The sequence below is a fragment of the Herpailurus yagouaroundi genome, unplaced genomic scaffold (assembly GCF_014898765.1).
Source record: "Herpailurus yagouaroundi ecotype Mexico unplaced genomic scaffold, PumYag 218, whole genome shotgun sequence".
NCBI lineage: Eukaryota > Metazoa > Chordata > Mammalia > Carnivora > Felidae > Herpailurus > Herpailurus yagouaroundi.
In genome coordinates this window covers 5636467-5655672 of record NW_024412449.1, presented here as the reverse complement: position 1 = coordinate 5655672, position 19206 = coordinate 5636467, and the positions used below count along the sequence as shown (strand labels likewise).

At 47.8% G+C, this 19206-nt stretch overlaps 1 protein-coding gene across 8 annotated transcripts in view; it reads right to left on the bottom strand.

Annotated features, from left to right (window-relative positions):
- The window catches only part of DENND2B (DENN domain containing 2B), a 178129-nt gene that overhangs the window by 21557 nt on the left and 137366 nt on the right, over window positions 1-19206 (bottom strand). For 7 of the 8 annotated variants that reach the window (XM_040456940.1, XM_040456938.1, XM_040456934.1 and 4 more), the window contains 3 exons: window positions 11560-12804; window positions 7987-8123; window positions 453-604 (listed from right to left, as the gene is read on the bottom strand). In XM_040456940.1, the coding sequence (XP_040312874.1) occupies window positions 453-604; window positions 7987-8123; window positions 11560-12804 (1534 nt within the window). The remainder of the gene's footprint in view (window positions 1-452; window positions 605-7986; window positions 8124-11559; window positions 12805-19206) is intronic. The other variant, XM_040456941.1, reaches the window with a different exon arrangement.

Genomic DNA, 19206 nt, shown 5'->3' with positions numbered 1-19206 from the left:
AAGTGGCTCAAGGTCTGGTAGACACGCGTCTAGCTCTCCAAATCTGGTTCTTGGGCCTATGCCTGGCCCCCAAATGCCAGTACTGAGATCATTTCTGCCAGAGCTGCAGAATATCAGGACTCCAACCAGGGCCCCCATCTTTCTGTTACCCACAGAAGGGGAGCAGGAACAATGATAAGACAGGAGGCGGCAGAGGCTCATGCCTTGGTGTTGCAGCTCAGAGCTCAAGCAGTGAAGGGAAGAGCATGGGGCAGGGTGCCCCAAGGGCATGCCTCACTTCCCCGTGAGGATTCTGACATGACATTAGTCCCTGCATGCAGAGGCCTTTCCTGAGGTCACCTCCTTTGTCAAGCACTATGAGGGAAAGAGCGTGAGTGGAAGTGGGCCCAAACCCTGGTGGGACAGGCCTCTCCTGTGGCCCTCGCACTGGCTCAAGTCAGGGCTGCAGTTACCTGAGTGGGTGGGTTGTTGTACTTCCTGTCCTGAGGACCCCACATCCTGTGCAAAGAGTCCAAGGAGTTTTCAGACAGTTGCTGGGATTTTCGTCCTGCTCTTCGGCTCTTTAAGTCCACATCCTCGTATGGATTCTCCTTGGGTAGATCTCCTGCAGAGGGGGAGAAGTCAGAGACGGGGAGAAGGGAAGGAGGAAACACATGCACTCACAAATAAACAAGTAGAATTCCTGTGAACCAAAGAGAATGGCTTCTGCCTGGCCCTTTAGCCCATGAGTCATACAGCTGCCCGTCTGCAGTGGGGAGGCTACAAACAGATCCCGGCTCCAAAACCAGAAGCGAACCCCCCCCACCCCCACCCCCACTTCAGCTCAGCCTTGTCTGGCCTCTGCTTTATAAATTCAGAGATTGCACAAGACTGGCTCAGCTACCCCTGCCTGCACCCAGCCAGAGGACAAAGCCAACACCAGGCGTCGTTCCTTGGCTCCAGTTCCTCTGCCGTGAAAGCCCCAGAGATATACAGTTCAAGGTAGGAAAGGCTTTCAGAGGTCACCAGGCTGTCCCATTAGCAATGCTCCCTGAAGACCACTCTGCGGGATGGGCATGGAGGAACACTGATGAACTATAAGGAGCAAGGCGCTCCCAGGCTTCCCTCTCAATCACTCTACCATGCACCGCTCTTTCAGGGCAGGTCTACCATCTGGTCCACAGATAATCCCCACACCAGAACACTGTCAGTCAAGTAGTGAGATTTCGGTAACGATCTGCTCAACGTACTGCTCTCATTACAGTGTCACTCTAATTCCTCTACTGCTGACCTGGAAAAACAGATTGATCTTCACTCCCCTTTTGGAATAAGCCCTCCTGCTATGACATAGGGAGGTGTGAAAGGCCTGACAGCAGCCTGGGCCTAGGGGTGAGGGTGGGGAGTTTTTGCTTTTCAGGACCAATTCTTAAAACCCTGGCAGTAGGCACTGTACTGTCACTACGAGCAAACCTCGGGAAGTTGACAGCACAGTCCCTGCCCATAAAAGCAACTCCTACCCATAGCCATACCTGCCTACCTCTTTCCCTACAACCATACCTGGACGTTGCTACACTCCAATAACATCATGAGCCAGGTCAGTCCTGGCTCAAGCCTGCAACGGATCTGTGGGCACTGTGAGTGAATACAGCCCTCTGCTCCTCTTTTCCTTGTCTTTCCATATCCTCCCTGCCACATCAATGCCCCTGTCTGGGACGTGGGACCTAGGCACCAGTGACCAGCATTAGGCTGTGCTGGGGGTAGCATACATGAAGAGAACAGGCCTCACTCCTCTTTTCCATGGTCAGCACCAGAATGGAGCCTAGTGACTGCTGAGCCCTGCAGATGCCTGGATGTGCCTCACACCCGGGAGGAGTTCAAATACCACTTCTCAGGGAGCAGGCAGAATAAAGAGCCATATGATTAGAAACAGGGCCACTGACAGTGTAAGCTTTCCTAGGATGGAACACAAAAGAAAAACTAATCCCTATATGCTTACAGAATTCTCAGTTTCCCCCAAACTGGGGGAATCTACAGTTACCCCCCTCAAATCCCCCAGACTGGGGGATCTATTTATTATTATCATGAAAAACCACAATGAATTTAGGAAATGCATTCAACAGAGGTAGGGGGAGGGAAGAGATGTGAAGGAAGGGTGCCATGGGAGCAACGCGAATCTCTTGAACTTGAGTCAAGAATGGGTCAAGAAAGGATTTGGGACTGGATGAAGTGATTCCGAGCACCACGCAGAGTCCCCAGCAATTGAGCGGAGTTTTCCTGTAACACAGTCATGCTATGAATATGACTTGTCTCCATTCCAGAGTCCTGACTAAGCAGAGCTGGCCCAGCAACCCTGCCTCAAGAAGCCAAGTATCAAACCTGGCATCCAGCCTACCCTACTCTAGGCACTTAGAGAGGAGTCAGGAGAGACTCAGCACTTCTTGGTCTCCCTCCAAAATATATTCTGTATTGATGAGGTGGGTGGATCAAGGAATCAAGAATGCCAGGACACAATCTTCCTGATAGTGGGAAACAGGACCAGAGCATCACTGCTCAGATGGGGGCAGGATGAACATTTATTCCAAGCTCATCAAATCCAAACTGCCTTGACCTGGATGACCAGCCAAAGTCCTTATCATCATCCCTCAAACCAACAGGATGACCTTGTCTCTCAAGTCCTTTAGATCAGAGTTTCTCCAAACTACTGACATTTGGGGCTGGGAAATTCTTGTGGTGGTAGCCTTTCCTGTGCATTTGTAGGATGTTCAGCAGCAACCCTGGCCTCAATCCACTAGATGACAGTAGCACCACCTCTGTTGTAATAACTAGAAATGTCTCCAGACACTCTCAAATGTCCCCTGAGCAGATGGATAAATGCACGGATGGGTGAATGGATGGATGAATGTATGGAACGAAGGAGGGAGGGAGGGAGGGAGGGAGGGAGGGAGGGAGGGAGGGAAGGAAGGAAGGAAGGAAGGAAGGAAGGAAGGAAGGAAGGATGGGTGGATGGTTGAAATTACTCCCCTGCCCCATTAAGAACGACTGCTTTAGACAGATGTTTCTAAACTTCCTAATAGATTCTGAGTGCCATGATATGACTCCCAACACAAACCCTCTTTCCTCCATCCTTCCCTCATTCCTTTCTTCTCCCTCTCACCTTCCTTCTTTCTTCCCCAAGAATCAGAGCCTTGAAAACTGATATAAAATCCAAAGCTCTCAGAAATAGATATAAGGGACTGAGGTCCAGGGAAGTAACAGAAGTACAATGTTGATACACATCAGTGACAAGAAAATAGTTGGGAACACCAGGGTCTCAATACTAGTATTGCCTCTGGAAACAAAATTTCAGGAAAGCCTCAATGCCCCTCCTGTCTTTCCAGCCTTAACACCAGCTTCTTTCTTCTTCAGCAATGCTTAAAATCCTCTCTGATATAAGCAGGCCACTAATCCCTTCTCCAGGAAATGACTGCTGGCCCAAGCCCTGCCTCCCCACCCTTAGCTGGGCCTTCACAGCCCTAGTTCACCTGCTACTCTTGACTTCCAAGACTGTTTCTGGCCACTGTTTTGGAACTGTCTCAGGAGACATACCCCCAGTCATTTTTTCCAGGGACTAAGGGTGCCCAGGGGATGGGAATATGCAGAGACCAAGCAGGCCCTGAGTAGAACCACACCTGAACCTGCCAAGAGAAAATTAACCCAGAAGCAATGGCTCAGAATTGGGAGAGGAGGAGGGTTGGGGAAAAGGGCTCTGAACTCCCTCTGGGGAAACAAGACAACAGCAAGGCTGGAGAAGCTACAGCTGAGTGAGTATGGAAAAGATTTAGCAGGGGCATGGGTGGGAGACAGGAAGCCTGGTAGACACCAGACTTTTACCTGCATTCCCACTCACACAGCTTCCTCAAGGGTGGTCCGCACCACAATGCCCTAGGAGTGGGAAAAGAGGTAGGCCCTCTTCCCCAGAAGCCTGGACCTGAGCAGCCCCATCACATCAAGCCCAGCTGGGGAAGCCAGAGGTCTCAGCCCTTCCCAGCTTTGCTGATGAGATATGGAACAAGGGCATCGCCAAGAATTTCTGCTTTGCACTGTTTTAAAGGGGCTTGTCAGAGACCATACTTATCACACTGATCCTCTCAAAGGAAGAAACCCACCCCACCCACCCAGCCCTGCCCCCATTTCTCCCCACAGCAACTTTGGTCATTAACCACAGGTACCAAACAGCACTCACTACACACACACACACACACACACACACACACACACACTTGAAGAACCAGTTAGGGACGAAATGTGTGTGAATATGCATAGGCACTGAGAATTTCTCCCAACACAATCCTAAGCTTCCTGACCACACCCTGATTAGGGCCCAGTCTACAGCTTCCCTGTCAAAACCTCTCCCGGTTTGAACCAGCTGTTTCTCCTGGTTCTCAGCTTCTTCCCCTCCTTCCCAAGGTGGAGAGAGGGCCAGGATAAAGGCCCAAATCCCCCACAACACACTCTGGGTTGCAGCCTCAATGCTGTTAGGTGCCCTATGTTCCTTACTACCTTCCTGCCTGGGGACAAATAAGAGAAGAAGGCAGAAAGAACAGAGGTTCAAAACGCTTTGCAGTCAGGCTAACTGGCTCTGTCCCCAGCTCCCATCCCGTTCAAGTTCCTGGAAACTCTCCCTCAGCCCCAACTAGCTGATGGGAGTGGGAACCTCTGCAGGAATGCAGTCCAGGCTCCCTGGTCAGGCGCCGAGGCCACTCCACATAACTCCCTAACAAGCTGCTTCCTTGGGTGCATTTTTAAGTGTCAGGCTCAAAATGCAAATGATTATAAGGCTTTGTAGAATAGCAGCATCTTCAGGGGCAGATGTCAAATTGGACAGGCGAGAATTAACAGCCCCAGAAAGCAAAAAGACAGTAACTTTATTTTTGAACCCCTCTATTGCAAATTAGTAGGATAAACCTCAGCCTGTTTTGGAATATCCCACCACAGGTCCCCAGGCATCATGCCTGGTGTGGGCAGGAGGCCAGCAAATTCCCTGAGGCCCCTCATTCAAGTCCACTGCTCACAGAGAAGACATGTTAGTTTCTGGGCCAACTGATACTCAACCTCTAACAGACCAGAAACTCCAATCCAATCAACTGGTCCCCAAGGTGGAGATTTAACGTGGGTGCTCCCTGCCCCCCGCCGGCCCCATTATCACACACCCAAAACAAAGCTTTGTCTGTCACTGTGCAAGCAAGGCAACATAAGAGTTCGTTAATCCAAAGAGAACCAGAAACGACCTTAACCTCATAGAGCACAGGCTGGGCCAAGAACAGAGAGAAGGCTCCTGGGAAGTCCTAGGCACTGGTCAATCCCAGGCAAAAAGTGAAACTGACATTCAGAGTTCAGCAACAAAGGCCCTGGTGAAGCCTCTGGGGGGGTCCAAATTCTTGGGCCTGTCTCCCGGGAAGGAGAAGGGGATAAATCAACCAGAATCTGAGAGAGATATTCTCTCTTGTACTTCCCTCTAGCCTCCCTGGTCAAGTCTAGAAATTCAGACAGCACTGTTGTGGGGGATACAAAGGAGGAAGCCATATCCAGGGCACTGAACTAACTATACCCACACCCCACAAAGCAGAAGCAAAACCCAGGTGTCTGGGTCACTCCCCTGCCTTCCCTCTAACACTTTCATGCGTACTCCTCCCATACTCTCTGCATAATGCAGAGAGATCCAGAAGCCAGGTGAGCAGCTAAGGAATACACCCTAATTCCAACCTCATCCCATACCAGCCCTTACCCCCAGCTCTAACTCACACATTCAAGAAGCATCCAAGCTGCTCCTATATTTCTTTGCCTCCTCATACAACATCCCAAAGTGGCAGTAAGTCCCCTCTACTAAGTGAAGAGACAGAGACCCAGACACACTTGCCTCTCTCTCCCTCTTCTCCCTAACCTGACCTAAGCAGGCCCAGAGAACAGTTCTGTTTCCTAGGACGGTGCCCCTCAGATTCTCATCTCCCCCTGTACCACCAGATATGGTCCCCAAACAAGCCCAGACAGAGCCTTGGATCATGGAACTCTGCACAGGGAGAGATGGTTGAAGCATCCCTTTCTCTTATTTCAGTTCAGCTGATACAAAACATTTCCCCGCCTGAAATGACAGGACAGCACAGAAGGGCTGCAAAGCCTTCTCAGAGAAGAGGATCACAGTGTGGGCAGTGCCTGGTCTACTGGGGGAGGGGGGTTAAGAACCATAGCCTCCTTGGCCCACTGCAGCAGCCACACTGGGTGCTCTGGAGGGCCCTGGGCAGCAATAACACATTCTGGCTTCTTCTAAGCTAGAGGAAACAGAAATGTATCCTGAAACTGGAGTGGGGAGGAAGATGGGGATATGGAGCTGATCCCCACAGGTCTTGACCTCAACTCTGGGTGACTATATGTACAATGCTTTTTCCCAGGGTTAAGAGAAAAGGCCTCCCTCTCTAAACCCTTTTGCTATTCTAGGGACCTCAATCCCACAGTATTCCTGTTATGACCTAATTTTGGATGGCTATATACTATATATTCTGCTCCTGGGGAAGCAGTGCCTATGTGGATCCAAGCACTGCTGCTATTTCCCCAGAAATGCTGGCCCAGCAAGTTATCAGGAGAAAACTATGAAACTGGTGGCAAAGATCAAATGAGGGAATAGACGACCCCCTCTTCCTAAGATTCTCTAGTCTTAGGAGAATCTGGAGGGTTCTCCATTAGGGCCGTTTTTCTCTCTAATATGTTAACTAAGAACTTTCAAGGGTCTCCAGCCTCAAGGCCTAACACAGAGATGAGACAGAGCCAGAGATGAGAGAGGAGGGGTCAAGTGCACAAGCACACTGCTTCTCTTGAGTGACACTCACACATACTTTACTCCAACAAAACTGAAGCCCCACAAAAGAGAATGAGACCAGGATTCAAATGAAAGCCCCAAATAAACCCAACGCAGCCTAGACTACCGGTTTTTTGTTGACCCTGGAACACAAGTTTGCCAACACCAAGTCCTCCCAGTTGCTGAAGGACAATTCTCCATGGTATTTTACATTTCTGACTTTTGAGCAAGGGGAAGGACCCATCCAGACTGTCTTTTCAAAGATGTATAGCAAACAACCTCAGAAGGTAGAGATATCTTCCTCCAGGGCAGAGGCAGGTTTGTTTCCTGGCCAGAATAATAAAAATAAGACCTCCTTGTGGGGCAAAGGTTGGGCATGTTTGCTAGCCACCCCCTGGAAAGACTGGGGTTCCTTCAGCCTGAAGTTCCTCCTGGCACACAGACCCACATGTAAGTGCAGTTTCAACCTGGACCTCCTCCACACTGCCTCATGGGACCTGGGAGCAAGGGGACCCATGTGCTGCCTGCTGTGCCATGAGTAATAAAGTCCTTTGACTGTGATCCAAGAGTCTTGTGTCTTCGGCCAGCATCTGTGAAGCCAGGGAAGGCTAAACTTGTTAGTATGCAAGCAGAATAAAATCCCAGATGCTTTCTTGACACCATTTACTTTAAGAGAAAGTAGAAGAGATACATATTAAGGACCAGGCACTGTGCTAGGTACTCTGATATAAATTTTATCTCATTGAATCCTAACAATAATCCTTTGAGGTATTATTATTATTATTATTATTATTGTTGTTGTTGTTGTTATTAACGTATCATCATCATCACTTTATAAGAGGAAACAGGCCTCAGAAACGTGATTTGCCTAAGACTACACAGCTAAGGAAGGACACACAGCTAAGGAAGCCTTCTGAAAATAAAAGGAATGATATGGTTTTCCCCTTACTGTGGTCCCAGAAGCCCTTTCAGTTTCAGTTCATTCAAGGTCATGCTTTAATCTCTTAGCTGCTCAGTCTTTTCCAAGATGCTTCCCCTGATGCCCATTTTCTTGAGAAGTTCCAGAAGCTGGGCCATGTCTGCCCCCAGTGAATGAAGTGGAACCTGGGAGTGTCCCTCCTGTTCCTGTTCTGCAGCCCCCAGAGATAAGCCAGCCCGCCACCTCTACCACAGCTTACCCACAATATCTTCATAGGCATTTTCTTCTAAAGTGCTTTTGGATCCAAACTTGGGTTGGCTCTCAGTACCATTCTCAGTGGGAGAAGAGGGGTACAGGGACTGGAGACTGGATGCATCCTCAAACTCAAAGGATTTTCTGTGGATAACAAGAGCATGGGTCATTTCAGCAGAACTAGATTCCAACCACCTCATTGGGGGAATGGCCATGGGCAACAGCAAAGACCAGAGGTCCTCCTCACAAACCAGCTACCAAGCAATGTATCAAGGTGGATCCAAACTTACCATTCAAATGAGGAGATAAATGGTCTGAGAGACCCCAGCCTCGGTGCCTGCTAATCATACCAGTAACAAATCCCACAGCTAAAAAGGGTGCGATGTGTCAGATGCTATGTCAAACACCTTGCACATGGACCTCATTAATCTTCACAATGCTGCTACTAGCTATTGTGCCATTTTATGAATGAGGAGATGGAGGCTCAGGGAGATGAAGTGACAAGTGGCCAGACTCACCGAGGCTGTCTGACTCCAGGGTCTGAGCTTTTAACCTGGGCCTCCAAGCCCCGGAGCCTATCATCCTTACGAAGTATCTGCCAGTACCACAGAATGGAGTGCCTGTTCAGCCTCTAGAGCCTCCATTATGCCTGCATCCTAGCAAGCGCTCCTGCTCTGAACAAGTAGTAAGGGCTCAACAGTGGATGGGTGATGCCCAGGGCTGTTTGGGGGTCAGGGAATCAGGTGGTGATAGGTGCATCGTTAGAAGAGGAAGGGCTGAGACCTCCAAACAAATCATACCACTTCTGAGGTGGAACAAGGAGGGCAATTTGCAGCCAGAAGCTACTTCCAAGACCCAGCTTCCCTTGAGCTAGTCAGCTGCTCCTTTCCATACTGCAAATAGCCATCTCCTCTACTACAGAATTTCAAAACCACGGCTTGTTAGCTCCTCAGATAGCTTGAGCCCACAGTACTCTCTACTCCTCTCCTCCGTTATCTAAGACTTGACCCTAGCTGCGTCCTCTCCCTCTCCAAGGCAGGTCCCAGCAGACTCCTGGGGGGGGGGGGGGGGAGAGAGAAAGGAAAGATACTGACTGAAGACCTCCTCCCATCCATTAACACCTCCCTCTTCTTTTGGTTACCATTAGATATTTCAGCCTTTCTCTCTTGTTTAATGAACAACTTTTCAGAGTCTTGGGGTGCAAGTCAAGGACTAAAAATGTCCTAAAAGCCACATTCTGTTCTCAGCTTGCCTAGCTATTCTGTAGCACTTGACACAGCTGAACACTCTACACCGGCACCCTCCTCCCTTCACCTCCATGACACAGTCAACAGCTTCTTTGGCAATTAGTTTTCAGGTTCATGTGAGGGATATACCTTTTCCACTTGCCTTTTAAATGCCAGAGTCTCTCAGAGTTCTGTCTTCAGGATTCTTTCTCTCACTCTGTGCTCTCTGGGAGCCAAATACTGATGGCCATTGCTATATCTACCATTCCTACTATGATGGCTCCCAAGTCTGTCTCTGACCTAGACTTCTGACCCAGTTAAATATCCAATGATTAAGTGCAGTGGTTCCTGAATGTTGGCTCACAGATACTGGTGGTCTGAGATCAAGCTTTCATTAACATATATACTGTGAGGTCAACATCTTTTGCAGATAGTTCTCAAATATACAGATATACAAATCATGTTCAGCCAAATTACCCTTGAAAATCCCTCAGGAAGATACCACATTGAAGACCAATACACACTGTCTTTAATTAAGACTAATATAGTCAGTTTCTCCACAGATTTATTTTTAACAGATTTCTTTCTTTTTTTGGGGGGGGGGTTGAATACCAAAAGAAATACTTGGTTGGTATTTTTTAAATAAAAAATTGTTAAATATAAGAATCATGCCTGACACAACCGAAACAAACTTACCATCTCATGCTCCTCCAGGGAATATGCCACTGTGTGAATAGGCAAATAAAAGAACTTATACTTTTTGAATGGTCTCTCTTTTTTTCCAAGAGCACAGATTTTTTAATTTGCTATGTTAATTATTATGTGAAGTGACTCCACCATATATGGTATATGTGTGTGTATATATTATATATAAATGTAACATGTACAGGAGTATGTGTTAAACCTTTGGGCTGATATACTCTCCCACATCCCCTTTTCCACCTAGCTAACTGCTTTTTTGTTCTTCTAAATTTAGCTCAACAACTCCCTCTATAAGGAGGCTTCCCGCACTCCCCTGTCTAACTTAGCTGCCTCTTCCTCTGGGTCTCTGTAGCATCCTACACTGACATGGATCGTGTCACATAGAGCATCTAGGATTTATCTGTGATCTACCTCCTGTACCACATCAAGAATGGAAGAATAGAAGAACCGTATCTTATTTGACCCTGTGTCCCCTTATCCACTACAAGGTTTAGTGCATGGCAGGCTCTAGATGGGTATTTATAGAAATGGATAAATCAGAACAAAGCAAACACTCCTGGCAGGCTGTTAAAGTCTTGAGAGCCAGTAAGCATGTTGGGGTAAGCCAAAACATAGGATTCCCTTAGCCCAGGGCTCTTCTGGCCCATGCACCTGAAACTTTCTGATGTCTTCCTCTCATGGCTGAGCAGTTATCTATATGATGGTGTCCCTGAATGATATGCTGGGTGTAGCCTGAAGTATTAGACCCAACTGAAGAACCCCGAGAAGCAAAATAAGCCCAAATGCCATCTGACTTTGGGTTAGAAGAGAAAGGCAGTGAGGGAGAAGCAGACAGGCCTTTCTAAGGAGGCGGGCTCCCGCCTACCCCAATTCAGAGAATAAGGTGTCTGTCAACTTTCACAACCCTAGCAGCTCCAGTGCCCAGTCAGTCACTTATAATTGTGGAGACAGCCCAGGTAGTCCAGGGTCAAGAATGCTGAGACTGAGCAGGAACCTAATGACAGTGTCAGGACAGGCCATTCTTGAACATGGCCAAAAAAAACAGTAAAATATTCTTTGACACATTTTCCATCAGTCTCCCCTTTCACGATCCAAGGATCTCCTCTTCCTAAAGGCCCAGGATCCCTAAATGGCCAGGCAGCCCTCAGGAGAGAGAAAATCATCTTAAATGTATTGATGCTACTATGTTAATGGCAACATGCAGTATTCAGATAGTGATTCCCTCAAGGAAATAAGTTTCTAATGCTGGCATTTCAGGTAGTCATGAGACTAAGATCCTACGTTCCCCAAAGGACTGCCCATTCTATCTAAAAGTAAGGTGGTCCTACCTTTCCCACAAGGACCAAGGCAGTTCCAACAGGGCTCAAGACGTAGCCCAACTCTCCCCCCAAGGCCAAATCCAGCCCACACCTTCAGTAGACAGCATTTGGAAGAAGCATTTTCATCCTCCCACTCACGTTTATGTATTCTTATCCTGCAAGAGCAGAACAATTTCTTTTTCACCTAATTGATGTCACCACCTGACAATTACTGCTTCAGGATCCATGAAGTACTTCTGACTGTGACCCACAACTACAGTCTGCTTTCACATCTTCCATCGAAAAGAAAGCCACAGTACCCGGCTGTGAAGACACTGGAGGAACATTCGTTACCTGCTCTGGGACTTGCGGTGACCACGCATGTCCTTCTTGGGTCTCCGGGTGACTGGTGGGGCTGGGGTGGAGGGCAGGGGGGGTGGAGCAGCAGGTGTGGGCGAAGGAGGTAGACCATTGCTTGGCTTACTCTTGGGATTCTTGTCAGCCTCATATTCAAAGGTGCGCTTGGGTTTGGGAACAGGGTTCACAGCGGGATCAAGGGAGCTCTTTGATGGCAGCAGCTGGGAGCTCAGGCTATTTCCCGGGGTCCCTGGCTTAGTGGAGCCACTGCCTTCTCTCTCCAGGGGTGGGCCTGCCTCCCCCCCAACTCCAGCCACTCTTCCTGCCCGGTTGCCAGTGCTCACACTCGTGCTCCCTGTCAGTTCCTCCAAGATTCCCAAGGTCCCAGTCTTCCTTTTCCCTCGGTCTACACTGTAGCAGCTGCTGGGGAGCTGGGGGAGTCCCCGGCCTGGCTGCTCCTTCAGGGCCTGTTCAATTTTCTGGATCCGACTCAGCACTGCTGAGCTCTCTTTCCTACTGCCATGCCCCCTGAGGAAGGCACTGGGCTCACTCCGGCCTGCCCGTCTCTCTAGCCGGTAGAAAGAGTCCCGGACAGGGAGCGCCTCTCCCTCCTCCTCGGTCTCAGGGTAGGAACACTCTGAGAAGGTCCTGCTCATCCTCCGGAGGCCCTTGAAATCGAAGGTTTTTTCTGAGCTGCAGGGGGATGGCGCCACGCTGGGACAGCCTTCACTGACCGCCCACTCGCCCCCAGAGCCCTCCCGCTTCTCCCCACACATGCTCATCCTGGGCGAAGCCTCTCGGCGACCCTCCCATGCTGAGATCTTCTCCCGGATGCCCAGGCTATGGGCACGGTTGCCAGTGCGGTTCAGAAAGGAGCTCCGTGAGCCGGTTCCCGGCCCCAGGGATGGGGTGCTCTGGGCGAGGGGGAGGCAAGCAGCTACTCCCTCTACATCCTGGGCTGCCCCTTGGACATTCTCCTTCTGGTCCTCTCTCTTGCACACTGCAGGGCTTCTGTCCAAATAACTGAAGTTGGTGGCCTTGAGAGGACAGATGGGTGGTGAAGTGTCTGGGGAGTGAGCTTGAGGATTTGGGGGTGAAAGATCACGGGGGTGCCAGTCCTTGAGGAGCAGCCGGGAGCTGGAGCGGCTTGGGTACCTGCAGGCTGACGTTTCACTATCACTGAATGGGTAGATGGGACTCCTTGGTGGGGAGAGAACTGGAGGTGGAGAGACTGACTGAGACCTAAAACCAACAAAAACAAAAACAAAAGGAAAAGAAGAGAAAATGGCAGTGAGTGGCCCGACAACCAGAGGTATGGTGTTACATTTGTAGAGGGCTAAGTAACTCTTTCCTACAGGACGTTCAAGCTCAAAGTACTCTATTCAAGTAATATACCCCCAAAGCCATCCTCAAGGAAAGGAACAGCTCCTTATCCACAGCAGGCCAAACTCAATGGGTGTCTCTGCCCAGTTCAAGCCCAGAGACCCTGAGTACCATCTGGAGCAGAAGCCAGCTCTGTGTCAGGTGAGAGGATCCCCAGAATCTACATCTGCCAACTAGAGCACAGTAAGGCCCGTGGTGTCTGCAAAATATTTAGCAACCGGCCCTCTGAAAGACAAAGCACAGATCTGTAATGTTTGCCAACTTCCATGGTATAAATATTCCTATTGTGGCTGATTTTAAGCTACCAACATGACCTCACTGAATGTGACATTGGGAAGAAATGCTAGTGATCAGTTCTCAGGAGCTGCTAGAAAGCATCTCCAGCACACTACTTCCTGCACTGCCCCAAATATACACCCAAGCGCTTTGATCTGTCTCTTTAACAAAGCCCTGTCTCCCCTGAGACTTCTGTTACCACCACAACATATGCAGCTCAGCTTGAGTCCTGACCAGAATTCAGATCTCCGAAGGTCTCAAAAGGATCAGAAGGGTCCCTCAAGAAAGAGTCCTCTTGGCCCTGTCAGTGAGGACGCCCATGGAGAAAGGAGGCCAGCTCCTCAGGCAGCTCTACCTTCCAGCGGTGGCATCCCTTCAAACAAGCACTGGCCACTTCTAGCTCTAAATCCACACATAGATCTTATCAGATATGAGGAATAGTTCTAAATAATACATACTGTTAACTCATTTAGTCTTCACAAAAACTCTATATAATAATTATTGTTTATTATTATCTTCATTTTACAAATGAAAAACACTGAAGCCCAGAAAGGCTAAATATCTCATCCAAGGCCCCTCAGCTAGTGAGGAGGGAAGCCAGGACAGGAATTTACAGTATATGATGTGGCCCCCTCTGAAGACGAAGCAGTGGCCTCTGCCATCTTTGTCAACTGCCTAGGCTCCAGGACATAACTCGGCAGGAACCCTCACAGCACTGGGCACAGCCCTGTCTCAAACAGTGCATTTATAAGGATCAGGGACCTCTTCCCCCTCAAGACCTCTAGACCTCTCCCCTACTAGACCACGATTTCTTCCAGGTGGAAGGACACATCCTCAGTATCTGTAAGGTGCTCAGGGAATGAAGGACAAATAAAGAAACAAAAAGGTAAAGGTGAGCTTATTGACAAGAACCATGAGAGGACTATCTTTTCAGTTCACTGTCAACTTCCAGCCTTCTTCTCAAACAATTTTAGTTCAAAGACAGCAGGGTTTTTGCCAACGCCACATGCTACAAAGGCCTACCTGACCCTAACACCATGGGCCTTAAAGCCGGGCAGTAGCCTCACAGGCTCCAGAGTCCCATGCCATCCACAGGAAGGCAGCCAGCTGCCCTCAAGCCAGCCTGCTGTCACTGCTTGCTCACACACAGAAAACCGTAGCTTGGGTGAGTCAGGGATTGGCCGACAATTCCCTGTTGGGTCATAGCCTCTGGCTGCCCCCGATCAACAGGAAACCTCAACATGCTTAAGTTGTTTTTAAAAGGGCAAGTCAAACAAGAGCCATCCCACGTGTACATGGGCACAGATGAGAGAAATTCAGTGCCCAGCCAAGCCAATGACCAAAGAGACTCTGCTCAGTAAGGATGTGTGAAAAGAATAAGCCTCAGCGCTCCCTAGAGTAGGCAGCAGCAGGGCAATGTGCCAAGCTTGAGCCTGGGGAGATCCCAACCTACTCACAATCGAGGGAGGCCTGAAGTCCCTCATTTATTTCACAGAACCATGGATACAGAAGGCCATCAGTCCAGCCCTGTAAGCCAGTAAAGTCTGGACTACACAAAGGATTCTGTTTCAGCTATTCTCAATTGGAGGTGGGAGAAGATGCCTTGAATAGAAAACAACTTTAATTTGTGTTTTTTCATTCAACAAATACTTAGTGAGCATCTACTATGGACCAGGCTCTGCTCTAGGTGCTAGATATAAGAATAAACAAAAGGGGCGCCTGGGTGGCTCAGTCAGTTAAGCGGCCGACTTCGGCTCAGGTCATGATCTCGCGGTGCGTGAGTTCGAGCACCGCGTCGGGCTCTGTGCTGACAGCTCAGAGCCTGGAGCCTGTTTCAGATTCTGTGTCTCCCTCTCTCTGACCCTCCTCTGTTCATGCTCTGTCTCTCCCTGTCTCAAAAATAAATAAAACGTTAAAAAAAAAAAAGAATAAACAAAAGAGACAAAAATTCATGTCCTTATGAAGTTTAAAATCTAGTGGGAGATGACAGGCATCTAATGAGACTCAGAATCTCTTAGGAAGCCTTTTGATTATGCCTCATTGCTCCAGACATTTTGGTATGCTCCCTTAGAGATGTGTCTCCTCAAACTCCCAAGATGAGAAGTCATCAGGCCATGAAGCCACTGTACTTATGGGGAGTAGATGTGTGTGGCACAGTTCCCACAGGTGGGAAAGAAATAGGGTAAGGATCTCTGGTCTGATTCCAGCATGATTTCACAACAAATGGCTCCCTAACTTCCCGTAGTAGTTCCAGCATGGAGAAATCTCCACAAAGCAAGAAATTCTCTCAATGCCTAAATGCCTACCCTGCTGTAACTAAAGTTTAGTTTCCCTCCTCGCATGAATCATCAAATAGAGAAGAGACTGACCCTTGCCTTTAAAGGTCCTGGTCTCTGTATCATTGCTGAGCTGTGGCCAGAGCTACAGGTATTCCTTGCACAGCCTCCCACACAGGCCAGGCCCCAAGTGCTGTATCAGCTTGGGATGAAAAAAGGGGCCTGGAGCCCAGGCATCTCCAGGTTCATCACTCACTCCAGGGTTCTAGGAATAAATTGGTAAACAATATAGATAAGCCCTTGCCTTCATGCCATTCTCACTTAACTCTCCCTGTTTCTAATTCTACCTTTTTAGGAATGTGACCTTGGGCAAAGCCGCTCACTCTGAGCTTCCAGTTTCAATCCCTCAAAACCGATCCAACTACGTCACTGGGTTGTCATAATGGGCAAATGAGACTATGGATGTGAGCTGATATCGTACACTGTAACTCACTATGACTGTAATTATCGTTGGTATTAAGTTTTTCACTTAATGGTTATGCTAGGCCAGTTGTTCTCAACAGAGGGTAAGAACATTAGAAAGCCTTAGGGTTCACATTTCAGCATAGCCACTACCAAGTTACATGACTTTCAGCAAATAACTTCAACTCTTTAAACCTTAGTATCTTGATCTGTAAAATGGAAGTTAAAAAAGCACACATCTCTGGGGATTATTGTAAGGAATAGAGACAATATTTGTCAAGTGTTGAGCTCAGTGGCTAACACATAGCAGTCAATCTTAGCCTGATAATAACTAATATTAATGAGGGGCTCAGCACTCAGAACAATTGCTTGGCAAACTTTTTCAAAGAGCTTACCTTTGTTCTTAGATTCTAAACATCTGGGGTGAAAGGGGAGGGAAGTAAATTAAAAATGGCTGTAAATCTTTTGCAGCTCATGCTATCAAAAGGTGGATTCTATTTTTCTGCCCCTTAAATCTAGGTTGATCTTGTGATATGCTTTGACCAAAAGAATGGAGTAGAAATTAAGTGAAGTTCCAAACCTGAGGCCTCAAGAGGCCTTGCAGAAGCCCCCTTTTGTATACCTAGAATGCTACCCTGAGAGTGTCATCTAAGGAAGCCAGTCTAGTCTTTTAGAGGACAAGAGGAGCGCAACTGAGGCCCCTGCAGCCGACAGCCCGCCTCAGTGTGAGCCTGACACGTGAGTCTAACACGTGAGTGAGGTCATCTTGGATCCAAGTGAACTTGGCTACATGAGTGACTCCAGAGGAAACCAGTGGAGGGACTGCCCAGTAAATGCACAGAAACGTGAGAATAAACTGTTCTAAACCACTACGTTTTCGGGTGGTTTGCTACAATGCAACAGTAAAATGATGCAGGTGGGAAAGGCCAGCCTTGTGTATAATTGGCCTGCCCTATCCTAGTGCAAAACCACTGCCCTGGACCTTCCATCCCTGTGCCTCTCCTCCACTTCCCCATAGAGCAGTTGTTGGTCTCGATGGTCTTGGTCTTGGATCTCCGTGGTCTTGATGTTTGGATCTCATTCTCTTTACTAGGGGCTCTGGCACTCTTCTGAGAATCTCCTCTGAGCACTCCCTACAAATGGAGCTAGTTCTGTAATCCCAAGAATAGAATCAGCTTCCATCAGTCTTTGCCCCCCCAAAGTGGCTAGTATCACAAAGACAAGAAATAACAAGCACTGGCGAGCATATGGAAAAAAGGGAACCCTTGTATACTTTTGGTTGGAATGTATATTGGTACAACTACTGTGGAGAACAGTATCAAGGTTCCTCAAGAGATCAAAAATAGGGGCGCCTGGGTGGCTCAGTCGTTAAGCGTCCGACTTCGGCTCAGGTCATGATCTCACGGTCCGTGAGTTCAAGCCCCGCATTGGGCTCCGTGCTGACAGCTCAGAGCCTGGAGCCTGCTTCAGATTCTGTGTCTCCCTCTCTCTCTGACCCTCCCCCGTTCATGCTCTGTCTCTGTCTCAAAAATAAATAAAACATTAAAAATAAATAAATAAAAATAAATAAATAAAAATAGAAGGGCGCATGGGTAGTTCAGTTGGTTGAGTGCCTGATTCTTGATTTTGGCTTGGGTAATAACCCCAGGGTCATAGGATCAAGCCCTGCATCAGGCTCTGCATTCAGTGTGGAGCCTGCTTGGGCTTCTCTTTCTCTCTCTCTGCCCCCCTTCCCCGCTAGTGCACTCTCTTTCTCTCTCTCTCTCTCAAATAAAATAAAATAAAATAAAATAAATAGAAATGCCATCTGATGTAGTAATACCACTACTGGGTATTTACCCAAAGAAAATGAGAGCAATAATTCAAAAAGAAGTATGCACTTCTATGTTTATTGCAGCATTACTCACAATAGCCAAGATACAAAAGCAACCTAAGTGTTTACCAACAGATGACTGGATAATGAAGATGTACACACACATATACCAATACACAGTGGAGTATTACTAAACCATAAAAAAGAATGAGATCTTGCCATTTATGACAGCAGGGATGAACTATAAGATATTATACTAAATGAAATAAGATAGAAAAAGACAAAAACCACATGACTACACTTCTATATGGAATCTAAACAAACAAACAAATCCTTAAACACAGAAAACAAACTAATCATTGCCAAAAGGGAGGGAGGTGGGGGGATGGGCAAAATAGCTGAAAGGGATTAAGAGGTACAACCTTCCAGCTATAAAATAAATAAGTCACAGAGATGAAGAGTACAGCATAGGGAATGCAATCAACAATACTGTAATAATGTCGTAGGGTGACTAGACTCACTGTGGTGAGAAAAGCTGTTGGTGCAGGATGAAAGCAGGCAAATTCAGGAGCAATGTCCTTAAGCAAGCAGTAAAGGGGATGGGGATCCAATGCCCATCTAGAAGGGTTGCCCTTAGACTGGAGAATCCCTTTTGTTCTCACTCTCATCTACCTGGGCTGAGTATCTTCTCACGTAGTCTCATCCCTGTGCTGCTTTATGCTTCCACCATTGGCTTTTACTGCTTTCATGTTTTCCAACTCATTCCACAGAGGGGAGAAAAGATCCAGATTTGTTCTTTGTTTCCCGCTCCTTCAACCATATGTACCCAGCTCCTTCCCCAAACACACAGATCTACATAATGACTAAGTCCTACCAATTTTACATCCTTCACATCTCTCAGATATGTCCCCTTCCTCATCATCCCTACTGCTGCTACTTCCTTCTTTCAGATCTGATCTTTCACCAGGACTATTGAAACAATCTCTTAATCTCTCTCTCTGCCTTCAACCTTAACCCAGTTCTCATCAATCCTCTTATCTTCTGACATCTTTCTAGTAAGGGAAACTCCTCATGCTTGACACTCCCCACTATCCACAGAATGAAGTGCAAATTCATTGACATGGATGTCAAGGCCCCTCATGATCTGGTCCTTATTTATTTTTCCTCTGTCATCTCACTATTTTTTCTTACATGCAGTCCTGTATCCTACCCACATCAAACTCCTTTCCCCTATTTATTTTTTCCTTTGTCATCTCACAGTCTTTTCTTACATGCAATCCTGTATCCTACCCACGTCAAACTCCTTGCTTTTCATGCTTCTAGGCTTCCCACGTTGTTTCCTTTGCCTGGAATGCTGGCTTGGTCACTTACATATCTCTGTAGCTGCACTCTGGAATCTCTCTTGATCCTACCCCCTTCATCCAGGTGGAGACA